Source organism: Coccinella septempunctata, chromosome 7 (genome assembly GCF_907165205.1).
Source record: "Coccinella septempunctata chromosome 7, icCocSept1.1, whole genome shotgun sequence".
Lineage (NCBI taxonomy): Eukaryota > Metazoa > Arthropoda > Insecta > Coleoptera > Coccinellidae > Coccinella > Coccinella septempunctata.
The window spans coordinates 10,416,508-10,433,479 of NC_058195.1; the positions used below are offsets into that span (position 1 = coordinate 10,416,508).

Sequence of the window (16,972 nt, forward strand, 5' to 3'; positions counted from 1 at the left end):
TAATATCTAATCATTTTTAATGTTCATACACTCATATTCTAGGACCACTATTCATCAGTTACAATCTTATTAATAAAACTTTTGTTGAAATCACATATGCTTCAATTGTTTCCTTCACAAAATGTTTTCAATATTTGCTCGATTTCAACTATCACTCTTACTATCTAATGCGTGGTTTTTTCTTTTCACATTGAAGATATAGAAACATTATAAATATTTGTTGGTAAAAATCATTTTTTTTATGCACTTACATGCAATTCTCAGTTGATAGTTTCAATTCTGTATCAACATGACTAAAAGATTAAACAATTTCTAAGTAATCTATTGCATGATATTCAAGAAATATATTAGGGCGAATGTAATGGAATCATTCATCGGATATTTCTGAATGCTGTCATATGGAGTTTTTTCTGAACAGAAAAATGTTTACTCAACCTGTGTATTGGATTTGTTTATAACTACAGTAATTTAGAGTATTCTAAAAATTGGTCTAACTTACAAAGATCTATAAAATCCTTCTTCAATTTTCTGGTAAAAAATATATGGTTCCTTACGAATTCAATCTTGAAAACTATGGGACTATTTTGAATTAGGTGACAATGATTTTTGTCCATTTCCACTCGATAAAATGTATGGCATTCAAATAAAATGTTCGAATCTTCAATATGTGTTCAATGTTATCCAAAGTATATATAAAGTATTAAATCTTCAATTATGTGTATCCAACTGAAGTGATGATAATTTATTTCGAAAATGAATCATTTTCGTATTTTATGAATTGAAACATTTTTTATTAAATAATCATGAAACCCAATTACTTCTGAGTGATAAAGTTATCTTACATATTGTTTTTTGACTGTTGCTCAACAACGAAATGAGCTTTCTAGAAGTAATCTGAAATCAGGTATTCTAAAAAAAAATTAAATGGAGAAAAACTTTAATGTTTTCATAATGAACACTTGAAATATGATGACTGGTTCTGGATATGTTTGACATTTACATCCCAAAAAATGATAAATTATTGTCCAAATATTTATTCAATAATTACATCAAAGTACATACGATATTTCTACGTATCCGAAGATTTCAAAATAACTACTGATATGTCAATATCAAATTTCAGTTGGAGAGGACTTTGTCGAAATGCTTCTACCTCAGTCAATTTGGTTATATTTCATTAATCTATATTCGTAACGATTTTCATTTTGTTTCGAAATGTATATCAATTAATTTTGTTGATCATCATGTACATTATAAAATCCATGGTAGGTAATTCTAAAGTCCGTCAGTTGAATTGCCAATAGACTCAAATGAGTGTCTTCCTCAAAATTCATAACTTGGGAAAACCAGAGCTTTTAGATGGAACAACTGAAAGAGTTCCTATTTTCGATGATAAATAACTTAACATACTCCAAAAAACAAATACTTGTCTTCTCTAATTATAGGTTGTTGAACGAATGTTTATGAAATTCTACCATAATATTCAATGAACCATTCTATTTCGATTTTCTTTGAGAATATTGGCCTTCTTTCTAGTATTCAAATTTCACAGAAATCATTAAAATGAATCTTGGGCTGTGTGTCTTGACTCAGGAGGACGATAATCATTTATTTCTTCTCCTAAGGGTGCGCACTGATGAGGGGAGCAGGTTATTTTAGCACCGTCACCACATATACATTCCACACAGTTACCAGTATCATGCGGAAGCTTATCTCCTATTCTATATTGTACACCTGCAAATAAAAGGATTAAATTAACTCTCAAACTATGAGCTGATAAAGGAAAACTGTTCTGATGTGAAGGCTTTTTTTTCATTCAAGTTTTGAAAGATATTTCTCAGAGACTTATTACTTGTTTGACATTAAGATAGAGTTTCAAGAGCGTTTTATTTAAGCTATACCAAATCACTCTTTTAAAGGATATTGTTATCGCATTATTACAGAGACTTACCCATCACCACACATAACTTTGGAGCTGAAGTCAACAATGGCGTACTAGATTCACTTGTGGATGAACTGCTCTCGACATATTTTGTAGATGTTTCTGATTTTGTAGTGGAAGACATTTTACCGCCAGACGCCAAATTTATGTTGTCCTGATGTATCCCAGCACCTTTGGACGTCGATATGTTTTCCGTACTGTTCCTTTGTGTTGGAAGGTTTACTTTCGATGGAGATGGAGCTTTTGTTGCAATGATATTATCTAGAAGGAATATACATCGTTGAAAAAATTGCTGACAAGTTTTTTTGGGGATATTAGAAGGTTTGAAGGTAGGATTTTGGTCACCAGTTGTATATTGTTTCTGAAAATCAAATGTCAGATTTGATCTACGTTTCGTGGGGTTAGGTATTTGTAACCCTCTGCAAATACTGTCTGAGCTTTGAGAGCCTCTGGGGAAAATTACGAGGATGTATTGATATCTAGTTAGCCTAGACCAGTTCCATGCTCAAAAAAATATTGCGTTACCATAGTAGCGAACAATAACTCATTTGAAGTGTCAGTGTGAACTTTGAGGTCAAAAAAGTAGACCAGAGTAACGCAATAAATTAAAAGAAATAAGATTTCACCGAAATTGTGAAAATCGAAAAATTGGAGTATCGAGCCATCATCAAGTACATGTATTTAAAAGGGTTAAAAGGTGAGCAGATTTACGAAGATATGATTAATACCCTTGGTGATCAATGTACTTCGTATGCGACGGTGAAAAATTGGACTGCAAGAGGTAAATTTTCCATTGAAGATGATGACCGATCGGGGAGGCCAGTTTCTGTGTCAGTCCCCTAAAACATTGATGCAGTTCATGATATGATTTTATCAGACTGTCGAATTGGGCTAAAACGGATGTCTAAATATTTCATACGAACGGGTACATCATATAGTTCACGTCAATTTGGACATTATGAAAATTGCTGCAAAATGGATCCGCAAATGTTTGAATGTTGACCAAAAGCGTGCAAGGGTAGAAGAATCGCGTTCGATCTGTGCTCGATTTCAAAACGATGTAGACTTCTCAAACCGAATTATTACTATGGATGAGACTTGGGTACATTTCTACGATCCAGAAAAAAAGCAACAATCGATGGAATGGCGATACTCTGGTTCTCCAAGTGCTAAGAAGTTTCGTGTCCAAAAATCTGCTGAAAAAGTTCTTGCTTCAGTTTTTTGGGATTGTCATGGAGTAATCATGATTGATTTTTTGGATAAGGGTAAAACAGTAACCGAAGATTACTATTCGACATTACTGACCACTCTACGGGAAAAAATTGAAGAGAAAAGAAGCGGAAAGCTATCCAAAGGTGTTTTGTTTTGGCAGGACAACGCCCCTGAACACAAATCCCAATGGCGATGCAAAAAATTCATGATTTAGGGTTTGAATTATTTGAACACCCCCCTTATTCACCAGATTTGGCTCCATCGGACTATCATCGCTCTACTCAACTGAAAAAAAGTTTAAAAGGTCGTAAATTTTCTTCCAACGAGGAGGTAATAGAAGCTGTGGAGGTCTGGTTTGCAGAGCGAGAAGAAACATTTTTTCTGAAAGGTCTAGAGACGTTGCTGGTTCGCTGTAATAAATGTATCCAATGAATATGTTGAGTAATAAAATATTTTGACATTGAAATTTTGTTTGGTTTTATAGTAGGCTAAAAATTTTTCAATGATTTCGTATGATTACTCCTCAATTTCTACTCACCACACTGAGAGAAAGGACCTTGATCTTTACAAGGGCCATCTGTTGCAGGTGGACAATCTTGCCACCAACAGAACATTTCCCCATCTAGACACAGGCAGAATTCACATGGGTCGATACGATTAATCTGTAATCAAAATGTGGTGTAACTATCTTTTGCCATTAATAATCAAAAATGGTAGTGCTACAATAAAAAAGCACTATTAACAGAGGAAAGGTAACCTTTGCCACCTAGTTGGTACTGCCAAAATTCTTTGAATTGGCGGAGATCATACTCCACCAACCCTACACCAACCCTACAAGAAAAGAGTCTATGCTCGTGGCTCTTTTGAATCGATCAGTATCAATCCAGCAGTGGATAATAAATTTCCTCTAGAGAAGGAAACAACAATTTGGGACATTTGTCATGGATAGCTGTTCACTTTAAACTTGTCAGTCCCTACTGATGTAATTTATTAGGGTCCAAAACTGTTGAGTTTCAGACGTTTGCTGAGCTGAATGTTGACTCTAATCTGCTGTTGGGAGTGAGGTGATGAATTCTAATTGTTTAGTGATTATTGGGCCGGCAGCTGAGTCACGTGGTATTTATAGCCTGAAAATCGAAGTTTGTAACTTCGACTAGTTTGTTGTCTATTTGGAAGCTTCACTCTTCGAACACCACAGAGTCACCCCTCAACATATTTTCATATCTCTAAAATTCAGCGGGTGCTCTTAAAATCGCGAAATTGATTTTCTTTTTACGATACGTCCTCATTTACATTCCGATGTCGATGGAATTCGCTTTCCGCCATAAATTCCAACAGATTCGGAATTCATAAGAGAATACAATGCTGAATTCGGCGAAATTATTATTCAATATTCCGTTATCTTCCTGCTTTCCGGTGGACCACTCGATACAATGCCCATCTTGTTGATTTCCTACGTTATCGGCCTAAAACAAAGATGTTAAAAGGGAATTTTATGCCCCATAAACTGATAAGGCTCTCAGAGAAATGGTAGGCTGTTGGAAAAAGTAGCCATGAAATTTTATGACAGTAGCTAGCGTTTTAATCCAGATTAGATCCCGTCTTCATCGATAAGCAGTTTTGGAACTATCGACCAATTAAATATAGAATTGAATTTGATTCGACTGAAAAGAGATCGGATTCTATTCGTTTCAATCAAGCTTATGTTGGGGTATGGTGGAATGGTAGTAGCACAGACTTCATTACATTTGCAAGGAGACTTTTTTTTTACTTTTTACCAGTCCTAATCAATGTGAGAAATCATGATAAATGAAAGAATCTTGAGAGTTATAACTCTGGGACGGCTTCAAGGAAATTACCACCTAACTCTCACAAGTTTTTCGTGTTCTTGCTCTGAATGTTCTGGAAACTGTCAGCATCACCTCTAGATTCTTAGGAGTAGAGTTAAATGCTTGCTTCTATTTCTATTTCGTTCGTTACCAAATATTTTAGTTTACCTTCACCCACACAACTTTTCTCAATAGCTTTAGGGAGGCTTCATCTTTATGAAGTTCTGGGTGATTCCATTTTCCAGACTTTGCAGTATTTTGGGGTTACAGCACCAAGTTCCACCAGATAGACTTCTGCCATTCTCACTTCACTTATTCAGCATAAGCTTGTTATCCATCAGGTTTATACTACATAATATATTCATGAGTTAAATATACAAGTTGCCACAAATCTGAAAGGCTTAGCCAAGTCATAACCACACCAATTCAATAATAATAATAGACAGGGTGAATCTTTGACTCGTACAAAAATATTTTAACAATAGATTCTTGAGGTCAACAGAAACACTTTTTTTTTTTACCATTTTTTTCCGAATCGGCTTGGTTTAAAAGATACAGGCTGTTGTTGTTAATTTTAGTTTTTATTTTATGAAATTAATTTCGGAATATAGATTTTCATTTATTTGATGAATCTTTTTCGAACACAATATATCACACACGTCTTCCAGTTTTCTCATTATGGCCATTACTTACCATAAAAATACCCCCCTCTCCTGAGGGAAAACAGTGTGGGGATTCTCACTCTCTTGAGCTCGAGACCCACTAAAAACCCTCAACTGCTTCTTCATAGGTTCCGGGCATTTGGCCTATTAACCAGTTGACTCTTATGGTTTCACACATCATAGTCGTGTTGATAATTGTATGCTGCCTATAGCTTTTATAAGTTAAGCTCTTCTTTGGTTACTTAAAATCCTAAACTGATCTCTCGGTCTTCGTTGGAAGGCTTTTGAACTTCTAGCTTCTTCTGTTGGATCGCAGTGGACTAATCTTCGTAGTTCCTCATTTGGATGTTGTTTGGCTTTGTCGAATGTCCTTTCCGCCTTTCTCTTCATAAATTCTGTAACTGGTTCCCATTCCAAGTCCTGGTAGATTTGTTTGTTCCTAACAAACCAAGGTACATCCATCGCCATTCTAAGGAGTTTATTCTCTGTGGCTTGTATTCTCTTGATTTGGCTCTTGGCTGCGAAGCCCTATGCCGCCGATCCATATGTGAGTTGTGGTCGCGCGATAGTTTTGATCATCGTCAACTTGATGTTCTTATTCATATGACTTATTCTGCCTATGAGTGGATAAAGTCTACTCATTGCGGCTTTTGTTTCATCAACTGCACATTTGATGTGGTTTTTCCATGTTAGTCCTCTGTCAAGCTTCACTCCTAGGTATGTTGCTTCATTTCCCCATTCAACCTCTTCTGCATCAACTTCAAGGTTTTCTTCCATCCTCAATCTTCTCTTCTGCAGTAATATTGCTTGAGTCTTTCTTCCATTGATTCGGATTTTCCATTTGATGTACCATTTGAGTAATTCATCTATGGTTTCCTGCAGTCTCTGGTGTATGATCTCTGGGCGTCGATGTCTGAACGCTATTCCTGTGTACAAGGTGAGCATATTTCTAGCATTCTTCGGGATATCATAAACGTATATTACGTAAAGCAGAGAGGTCCAAGTACCGATCCTTGAGACACTGCTGCTTCCAATTGTCTGGTTTGAGAGGTTGCTCCATCTATCTTCACATAAAAGTTTCTATTCCTCAGATAGTTCCTTATAATTTTGCACAGCTTGGTCGAATATCCTGCTTTTTTCATCTTGTAGATTGGGCCTTCGTGCCATACTTTATCAAAAGCTCTCTCGATATCCATCAGAACTAATCCTGTGGTCTTTTTGGTCTGGTTTCCTTCGGTGACGTATTCTAAGAACCGTAGCAATTGGAGTTCAGTCGATTGTTCTCGTCGAAATCCAAATTGTTCGGGTGGAATTATCTTCAACATTTCTGTTTCCTCATTCAGCCTTTTAGCGATAACCCTCTCGACGATTTTTCCTAGTGCTGATAGTAGACTGATTGGTCTATAATTTTGAGGAAATTTCCGTTTCTTTCCAGGCTTGTTGAAAACTATCATTTCTGCAGTTTTCCATCTCTTTAGGAGTATCTACATGCAAATTCTTCCAAGAATATTATTCTATTTGCTCCTTCAGTATTCTCTAGACCAGGCATGGGCAAACTTTTTGAGGGGAGGGCCAGATAAAATGAAAAATTACCTAGGCCAAAAAAAAATACACATTTTTACAAGTGATTAACTTTTTTCCATTTTTACATCAAACATGACCAACATCCTAGAAAAGTAAAAAAAAATTAATTATTGTTCGGTAGGATACGAAAGAGTATGTGAAAAATGAAATTGTGATTGAGCTTCTAAGAATTGTCCATACTCTGGTAGAAATTGGCCGTGATGATGCTAAAAGCTGGTCACTAAAGGTGCCAACAGATTACTCTGACGTGACGTGGGCCCAAGTCATAATGCGCATTATTTGAAAATTTTATAGGATTTTTTGCGGAAGCGTTAAATTAGTCAGACGTGACGTTGACACGTGTATTCCCACGTTCCCACATTTAACGCTTCCGCGCAAAATCCTATGTTAGATTTTTGAATCATGCGCATTATGACATGGGCCCACGTCACGTTAGAGTAATCTGTAGGCACATTTATAGTCGGTTACTTACGCTGCTATTCATAGTTTCAAAGTGGAAAACACCTGTTCACATAACAATATGCAGTTGTTCCCGAGATATTATGATTATTCAAAATATGCCCACGATACCAGATTCCGCCCGTCATATTTGGTGCTCCTCCCTCCAGTAGTAATGTTGTAAATAGTAGTCAAAGGTACTTTGAAGGACATGATTGTTTGTTTCTTGAAATTTTTGAAAAATATGTGATATTTTTGTTGCTCTCATCAATGAAAATCAAAAGGTCAAAAATACTTCGAATTACACAGACGTTCACAACGAACCAAACGAAAATTTTAATGCTTGATTCGTTACTAACCACCACGAGCCTAATATGATCATCTCAGTAACCGTGCTGTTGACTGCTATAACTCGAGGTCCCAAGACTCCCAAGCAAATCCAAAATTATTTTGTTTAGAATTGAGAGAACTAGAACACTACACCTATGCTAAGTTGCGCGCAAACTTTGCTAAACTAAAGTTAATGTTAGATCCAATACTTAATACCGTTCTTCAAGCTCAAAAATTTTCATTTAGAAGGAAACCGTTACTTAATCGATTCCAACTACGCAGAATCGAATAATTGAATACATTTTCATGTATTAATCACACTTGAATACTGCTTTCATGTTTGGAGCTCAGCAACAAGCCGTTCGTTGCAAGTTTTGGATTCCATGCATCACTATTTGTGTTCTGTGATGCAGTCGTTGGAACATCGAAGGAGATTTGGCGACTTTTGCTTTTTCTGGGGATTACAAGAAATAATACCAGCCGCTGCCAGATGCACACGCAGTACTAAGGCTGAGCCTCGAGCACAACTCTATGCAATTTGAATAACAAATTGGTGGACTCTTATTTGAGGGACAACTGATAAATGGGGGCTTCATAGCTGCTTAAGTGAACCAAGTCCATGCAGCCTAGTTTTGAGATACATGACATAGAAGTTGTTTATCACCAATTAATTCAAAAGTGACTTCTTTAGATTTGTGTAAAGTGAATGTAAGCATATGCTTATATTCTAACCTAAGTCATGTATCCCAAAACTAGGCTGCATGGACTTGGTTCACTTAAGCAGCTATGAAGCCCCCATTTATCAGTCCTTCTTCCACCTAATTCGTTTCCAGCTAATTTGTCGTCTTCGATGTATAATCTTCAACATTTTAAGATGATAATAAACAGTACGCAACTTACGCTTTGGGAAAACTCGGTATTAGGTTACATTGCTTTTCCTTATCAGGCGGTCAAACTTAGAAAACAAAAACAGACTTTCACGTGGGCCGGACCTGGCCCGCGGGCCGTAGTTTGCCCATGCTTACTCTAGACCAATATACTTTCATTGCTGTACTATGATTGGAGGGCGTGATTCTTATTCTAGGTGTATAGTGAAGGATGTTTCTGAATTTTTGTTGTTATTTCTGTCTTTTCCCAGCAGATTGAGGACTTTCGAATAGGTCTAGATTTCAAGAGTTGCAGAAAATTCCAAGTGAATAGAACATTCTGGTGTATCGAATTACCAAATATCCCCATTATTCTGAGTTCGGGCCTGTTCTATTTGTTTAATCGAGCAAAATTCGTGGTATACCCAACCCCCAACAATCAGAGAAAACATTAGTATTCTCCCGCACAGATATGCTAATCGTATAACTCCTATTTTGAAGTCATTAGCGTAAAAATCGATACCGACGTTACAAAAACACGGTTCATTAATTTCAGCTCTCTATGCCGCCGAGAAAGAGCGGAAGCTGCGCGAGAACGGGCCCTAGGTTCCGGGATTGAATCTCTTAATTATCGGTCTTAATGAAAGATTTGGCGATTAAAACTATTGGGACGGAAAAATATGGATTTGCGTTTATTTTAGGGCGGGGAACGAGGAGGGAATTTAAATTAAAATCGGATATGGGACTTTCGTCATCGGATAATATTGATGGGGAGTTTAAGGCACCAAGGGTGATCCAATTTGTGATTCCTTTGTTGGCAACTTTGCGAAGTTGATTGTGCTCGGTAAACAATCAGGCTTAGGACGTGGGGCATTTAGTTTAATTTCTGGAATAATGATTTTCTTGAGGCTGTAGATGGAAATTCACTGGAAGATTGTACTTCATTTAGATGGGAGTTTTTCGAAGCTTTCCACGTCCGTCGCCATGCCATGATGTATTGATATTCAGTTAACCTAGACCAGTTCCATGCATGAAAAAAAATATTGCGTTACCATAGCAACGAACAATAACTCATAAGAAGAGTCAGTGTAAATTTTGAGGTCAGAAAAGTAAACCAGAGTTACGCAATATATTAAAAGAAAGAGGATGTCCACCGAAATTGTGAAAATCGAAAAATTGGAGTATCGAGCCATCATCAAGTACCTGTATTTAAAAGGGTTAAGAGGTGAGCAGATTTACGAAGATATGCTTAATACACTTGGTGATCAATGTCCTTCGTATGCGACCGTGAAATATTGGACTGCAAGCTTCAAAAGAGGTAAATCTTCCATTGAAGATGATGACCGATCGGGAAGGACAGTTTCTGTGTCAGTCCCCGAAAATATCGATGCAGTTCATGACATGATTTTATAGACCGTCGAATTGGGCTAAAATGGATATCTGAAGTATTGAATATTTCATACGAACGCGTTCATCATATAGTTCACGTCAATTTGGACATAAGAAATATTGCTGCAAAATGGATCCCCAAATGTTTGAATGTTGACTAAAAGCGTGCAAGGATAGAAGCATCTCGTTCGATCTGTGCTCGATTTGAAAAGGATGTAGACTTCTTGAACCGAATTGTTACTATGGATGAGACTTGGGTACATTTCTACGATACAGAAACAAAGCAACAATTGATGGAATAGTGACACTCTTGTTCTCTAAGACCTAAGAAGTTTCGTGTCCCAAAATCTGCTGAAAAAGTTCTTGCTTCAGTTTTTTGGGATTGCCATGGAGTAATTATGATTGATTTTTTGGATAAGGGTAGAACAATGACCAGAGATTACTATTCGACATTACTGACCACTCTACGGGAAAAAATTAAAGAGAAAAGACGCGAAAAGGTATTTTGTTTTTGCAGGACAACTGCACACAAATCTCATGTTGACATGCAAAAAAATTCGTGATTAAGAGTTTGAATTACTAGAACACCCCCCTTATTCGCCAGATTTGGCTCCATCCGACTATCATCTCTTTCCTCGACTGAAAAAAGTTTAAAAGGTCGACGAATTTTCTTCCAACGAGGAAGTAATAAAAGCTATGAAGTCTGGTTTGCAGAGCAAGAAGAAACATTTTTTTTTGAAAGGTCTAGAAAAGTTGTAGGTTCGCTGTAATAAATTTATACAATTAAGAGGAGAATATGTTGAATAATAGCTATTATTACAACTAGGGAAATATGAACAGTATATTTCCCGAGGTTGTCAAAGTTACATCCCGAGGGCGGAGCCCGAGGGATGTATAGACAACCGAGGGAAATATATTCATATTTCCCGTGGTGTAATCAATAGTTTTTTTCTGATTGAAATAATCTGTTATGGGGAAATCATTGTTAGATTGTATATTTTTGTAATAATTTAATTTTTAACGTTGCTATGGGCCATGTTTCTGAAAATCATCATGGTTGACTGATTTCATTTTGACGTCTTGTCAGAAATAAAATTATTGAAATAATGTCGAACTACGTCGAAACTCAATCAGCAAAAGCCCGTGAATCTTTGGTTCCGGCCAAATCTCAAGCTGCCTACAGTAGAGAGTACGATTGCTTTCAGGAGTGGAAAAGAAAAAATTTGGTGGACGGTGTGAGCGATAATATTTTGTTAGCATATTTCCAAGATTTGGTATGTTGCTCTGATTCTTGTTATTCTTGATGTATGATTAATTCATTCGATCCCCAGTCGCAGAAATATTCACCAAACACGTTATGGCCGAAACTATCGATGTTAAGATCAATGCTACATTTGAAGGAAAAAACTGATGTCAAATTATTCGATGAAGTCGAAGCATTTGTTAAGAACAAAAATAAAGGATACGTTGCCGTTGCGGGAGCCTCAATTACAACACTCAAGAGACATGGTGGTTGGAAAAGTTCGTCTGTTGCAGAAGGCTATCTGGCTGACAGTATGCTGCACAAAAATAAGGTAGCGAAGATGATAGCAGGTGTGGAGGGAGAGCCATCTGCAGCATCACAGTCTTTGAAGACCGTTTTGGGTGAATCGTCCGAGACTGCTGCTGCACGGAATGTTCTCGAGAAAACTGTAGTCTCGTCGACGAATAATTATGAACAAGATATTTCTTCTTCCTTTGTATCTGGTGGAAAAACTTTCAGTGGAAATTTCAACAATTGCAGTTTCCATTTTGTTACTAAATAAAGAAATAAAATATGATTTGACGTTTTGAAAGAAATATGATTTGACGTTTCATATTTCCCTAGGGAAATATGAACTGACAATCCATATTTCCCTAGGGAAATATGAGTGTGTTATGACACATGGTAACTAAGGCGATATAGCTCAATATTGGTTCGATCAGAAAAAAAAAAATATTTTGACATTGAAATTTTGTTTTTCTATAGTAGGCTAAGAATTTTTCAATATATCCCCGTACATGCCGCCAGCTCCATAATCGATAACTTGACGACAAGTATAAATGAAGATGAGGATTTTGAACTTATGTACTAACAACACAGATGTTAGACTGAGTGCTGTTATTGAGGAGTTGAATGGTTTTCTTGAAGGATTTCTCTCCCTTTTCGTTGCATGAAACAACAGAATTTGGCGTCCCCAAAGGCTCAGTTCTGTGACTCATCCATATAAATGATCTTTCCAGTTGAACCAAGAACTCTCAAGAATAAAATCACGTTGATCACTTTATTTATCCCAGATCCTCATTTGAGCAAGGTTGAATTTGACCTTCATAGATACCAGAATATCGATAAAAAATTAACTTCATTCTGGCACATCCTTAGTCTGGATAATTTTCATTACTATCTCATGAGATTTTTTTCCGTAGACAAATTCCTTCTACTGGTAGATTCGCGAAAATCCAACACACCCCTGGTGTGTTCCATTAAATCCCATGTCGAAAACTAAAATACATTTACCGTCTTCGATATACCCGTCATCAATCAAAGCCTCGAACAAGAGGGTAGCAAATTCATTTATGCGGGACTACTGCTACGGCCGCAAAAAACGATAACGATATATATTTTATAGACAGGTTTATTTCCAGGGGAAAGAGAAATCGGGTAACAGGTAGATAAATAAGAGATCCTGACACGATGAGTTCCTTTCATTGAGAAGAGCCGAGCTGAACCTCAGTCTGAGGGTTTATTTATTTCTTGGCACGTTCGCTTACTAGGGTCGGTTTTCAGAGGAATGGACCGTTCCTGAGGTGCTAAGTCTTCATTTTTCGTGAATAAATCTTTTTTGTTTCGTTTAGATTAAGATTGCGCACTTCTCTGGTCAATTTCTAGTTTTCAAGGCTCTGCATAGACCTGGCATTTGATTATGGAAGGAGGTTTCCATATGCTTGGTGAATCAAAGAAACAGCAAAATTGCAAAAGTAGCAGCCTGAATACCTCAATCGAAGAAATAAACTGTTTTCTTCATTGCTAGCTAACGATTCTCTACATCTGATGCTATTTTCGAATTCTATCTCAAAAAAATGCTTTTGGAGCAATCCAAGTTGAAGCAACATACCTAGGAGTGAAGCTTGACAGAGGACTAACATGGAAAAACCACATCAGATGTGCAGTTTATAAAACAAAAGCCGCAATGAGTAGACTTCATCCACTCATAGGCAGAAGAAGTCATATGAATAAAAACATCAAGTTGACGATGATTAAAACTATTGCGCGACCACAACTCACATATGGATCGGTGGCATGGAGCTTCGCAGCCAAGACCCACATCAAGAGAATACAGGCCACTGAGAATTAACTCCTTAGAATGGCGATGGACGTACCCTGGTTTGTTAGGAACAAACAAATCTACAAGGACTTGGAATGGAAACCAGTTACAGAATTTATGAAGAGAATAGCGGAAAGGATATTCGACAAAGCCAAACAACATCCAAATGAGGAACTACGAAGATTAGTCGACTACGATCCAACGGAAGAAGCTAGAAGGCCAAGAACCTACCACCGAAGACCGAGAGATCAGTAAGGATTTAAATGTAACCAAAGAAGAGCTTAACCTATAAAAGCTATGGGCAGCATACAACTATCAACACGACTATGATCGTGTGAGAGTCCAGAAACCATAAGAGTCAACTGGTTAATAGGCAAAATGCCCGGAACCTATGAAGAAGCAGTTAAGGGTTTTTAGTGGGTCTCGAGCTCAGAGAGTGAGAATCCCCACACTGTTTCCCCTCAGCAGAGGGTGTGTTCGTCTGTTTTGCAGATTTCCCCCCTGCTACACCAAAAAAAAAAAAAAAATTAGTGTTCCGGGGGAGAGGTTGAATGGGAAAATAAAGCAACATACCTAGGAGTGAAGCCTGACAGAGGACTAACATGGAAAAACCACATCAAAAGTAAAATTGATAAAACAAAAGCCGCAATGAGTAGACTTTATCCACTCATATGCAGAAGAAGTCTTATGAATAAGAACATCAAGTTGACGATGATTAAAACTATCGCGCAACCACAACTCACATATGGATCGGCGGCATGGGGCTTCGCAGCCAAGACCCACATCAAGAGAATACAGGCCACTGAGAATAAACTCCTTAGAATGGCGATGGATGTACCCTGGTTTGTTAGGAACAAACAAATCCACAAGGACTTGGAATGGGAACCAGTTACAGAATTTATGAAGATAAAGGCGGAAAGGATATTCGACTAAGCCAAACAACATCCAAATGAGGAACTACGAAAATTAGTCGACTACGATCCAACAGAAGAAGCTAGAAGGCCAAGAACCTACCACCGAAGACCGAGAGATCAGTTGAGAATTTAAATTAACCAAATAAGAGCTTAACCTATAAAAGATATAGGCAGCATACAACAATCAACACGACTATGATCGTGTGAGAGTCCAGAAACCATAAGAGTCAACTGGTTAATAGGCAAAATGCCCGGAACCTATGAAGAAGCAGTTTAGTGTTTTTAGTGGGTCTCGAGCTCAGGAGAGTGAGAATCCCCACACTTGTTCCCCCTTAGGAGAGGGTGTGTTCGTCTGTCTTGCAGATTTTTCCTCTGCTACAAAAAAAAATGAGTGTTCCGTTCAAAATTTCATGGAGGCTATTTTTTCTTGTAAGGATTGAATCGACTTCATAATATATGAAGCTTTCCAGAATTGTGAAGGGGGTTTCAGGAAAAATTGAATTTGTGATTAGGTTCTATGTCACCAAATCTTCATTGAAGCAGGTTTCGATGATAGAATAAAAGCAAGAACATCATTTGTGAATTTATCTGCAGCATTTTATACAGTATGGAAAGATGGTTTGATTTTCAAACTTAATACACATCTGAAATGTGGAAAGATGGTTCGCCTATTAGAAAACATGCGTCGGATAAAAGGTTCCATGTTTTTGTTGATTTTAGCAGTAGTTATCTTAAAACTCTTCCACAAGGATAAGTTTTAGTACCTCTTCTTTTCAATTTTTGTCTGTGTAGAATCTCTACTACTTCTACTGAGAAATTTATATACGCTGATGATATTGCTCTCGCATTCCGTCATTCTGATTTTAGATGTACAGATTCTGAAATTTTGAGGAATTACTATTTCGAATGGCGTTTGCGTCCTAACCCAAATAAAACCGAGGTTTCGTGTTTTCATTTGAATAATCATCGAAAATATAGCAAATTGAGCGTAGTTTTCCTTGGAACATGACTCCAATCCAGAATATCTAGGAGTTGAGCTGGATTCCTCGCTGAATTTCAAAGCACATCTGGAAAATTTGCGTCTGAAGTTGAAAACTAGTTATAATATCCTGCATAAACTAACTGGTAGTTGATGGGGTACTGATGCAACTACCCTTCGAATGGCTGCCCTTGCTATGGTTTTTTCAGCTGCTGAATATTATTGCCCCATTTGGGTTAACAGTGCTCATGTGCAAAAATTGATGCACAACTGAATCTTCCTATGGGAATTATTACTGGAACTATGAGATCTTCACCTATTAAATGGTTACCAGTTCTTTCAAACATTGTACCGCCCCATATTCGTATACAGACTGCAGTTATAAATTCCTGGAATAAATTTCAATCCTTTCCCGACTCATTTACAATTCTGTCCTGTATTCCACAAAATATAGACTAAAGTCATGTAAACCCTTATGGTCCAACTCTTTCGAATGTAAGGGACAAAGACATTTGACAGTCTGAATGGAATACGTGCACTATTTTCAACCAAGAATTTGTTCGTGACACCTCGAATAGAGTTCCTGGTTTTGATCTTCCGAGGAAAATATGGTTTATTCTGAATTGTATAAGAACATGTTCGACATGTTGCAATAGTATGCTTTTACGATGGAATTCAGTTGAAAGCCATAGTTGTGAATGCAGGGAACTAGAAGAAATCATGAATCATCTGGTTAATCATTGTCTTATTTATAAATTTCAGGATAATATTAAAGCTATACATGCAGTTTCCGAATCTTTTTTTAATTGGGTTATGAATTTTAGGTCGGTTTGAAATATAGAACTTAACTTCGTCATATCACATTCATCTGCTTCTGTATTTTTTTTTATTTCATATAAAATTTTCTGCTAACTTGTCGAAGACTTCCTGAATTTTCTTTTTATTCCAGGAAAGGATTGCAGTGCGAGATGCCCTTCAATATGAAATATTGCAGCTCATTTTGTGAACATCTCTTACAATCCATTACACTCACGGGGAGAAATAGTTCTTTTACTGGTGTTTTTTACTAAGCTCTTGTATCATACAAAAAACTGTATGGTAAACCGTTACGTTAACCTTTGTTAAAACTGTCTCTTATTATTGTTTGATGTTGAAAATTGTAACACTCTTCCATCAAAGGACTATATAAATACACATACGATAGCTGATTAAATGAAGAATTCAAGTAAGTAGCGCTTATTAATAATTTCAGTATATGGCAAAGATTTGGTCCTCATAAGCTCCCATATCCTTCATCATTACAACGAATTTATTAGGTGCTGTTCCCCTATGCTCGTGGTTATTCATTTTCCCGCATTTTCCGAGGGAAGTGGGATTTTCCGCTTAAAGCACCTATTAAGATGTATCTCATCTTTATCTTCTCATCCACAAGCAAGCTCCGCGAAATTATTTATGTACCGGATTCTTAGTCGGGGAAGTACAT

The 16,972-nt window shown here is 37.0% G+C and overlaps 1 protein-coding gene across 1 annotated transcript in view; it reads right to left on the reverse strand.

Annotated features, from left to right (window-relative positions):
* Positions 1-16,972, reverse strand: part of LOC123317066 — a 174,414-nt gene continuing 157,442 nt past the window's right edge. The window contains exons 3-5 of the mRNA XM_044903426.1: positions 3,693-3,816; positions 1,952-2,203; positions 1-1,734 (exon numbers count right to left, since the gene is read on the reverse strand). Of these exons, the coding sequence (XP_044759361.1) occupies positions 1,559-1,734; positions 1,952-2,203; positions 3,693-3,816 (552 nt within the window). The 3' untranslated portion in view covers positions 1-1,558. The remainder of the gene's footprint in view (positions 1,735-1,951; positions 2,204-3,692; positions 3,817-16,972) is intronic.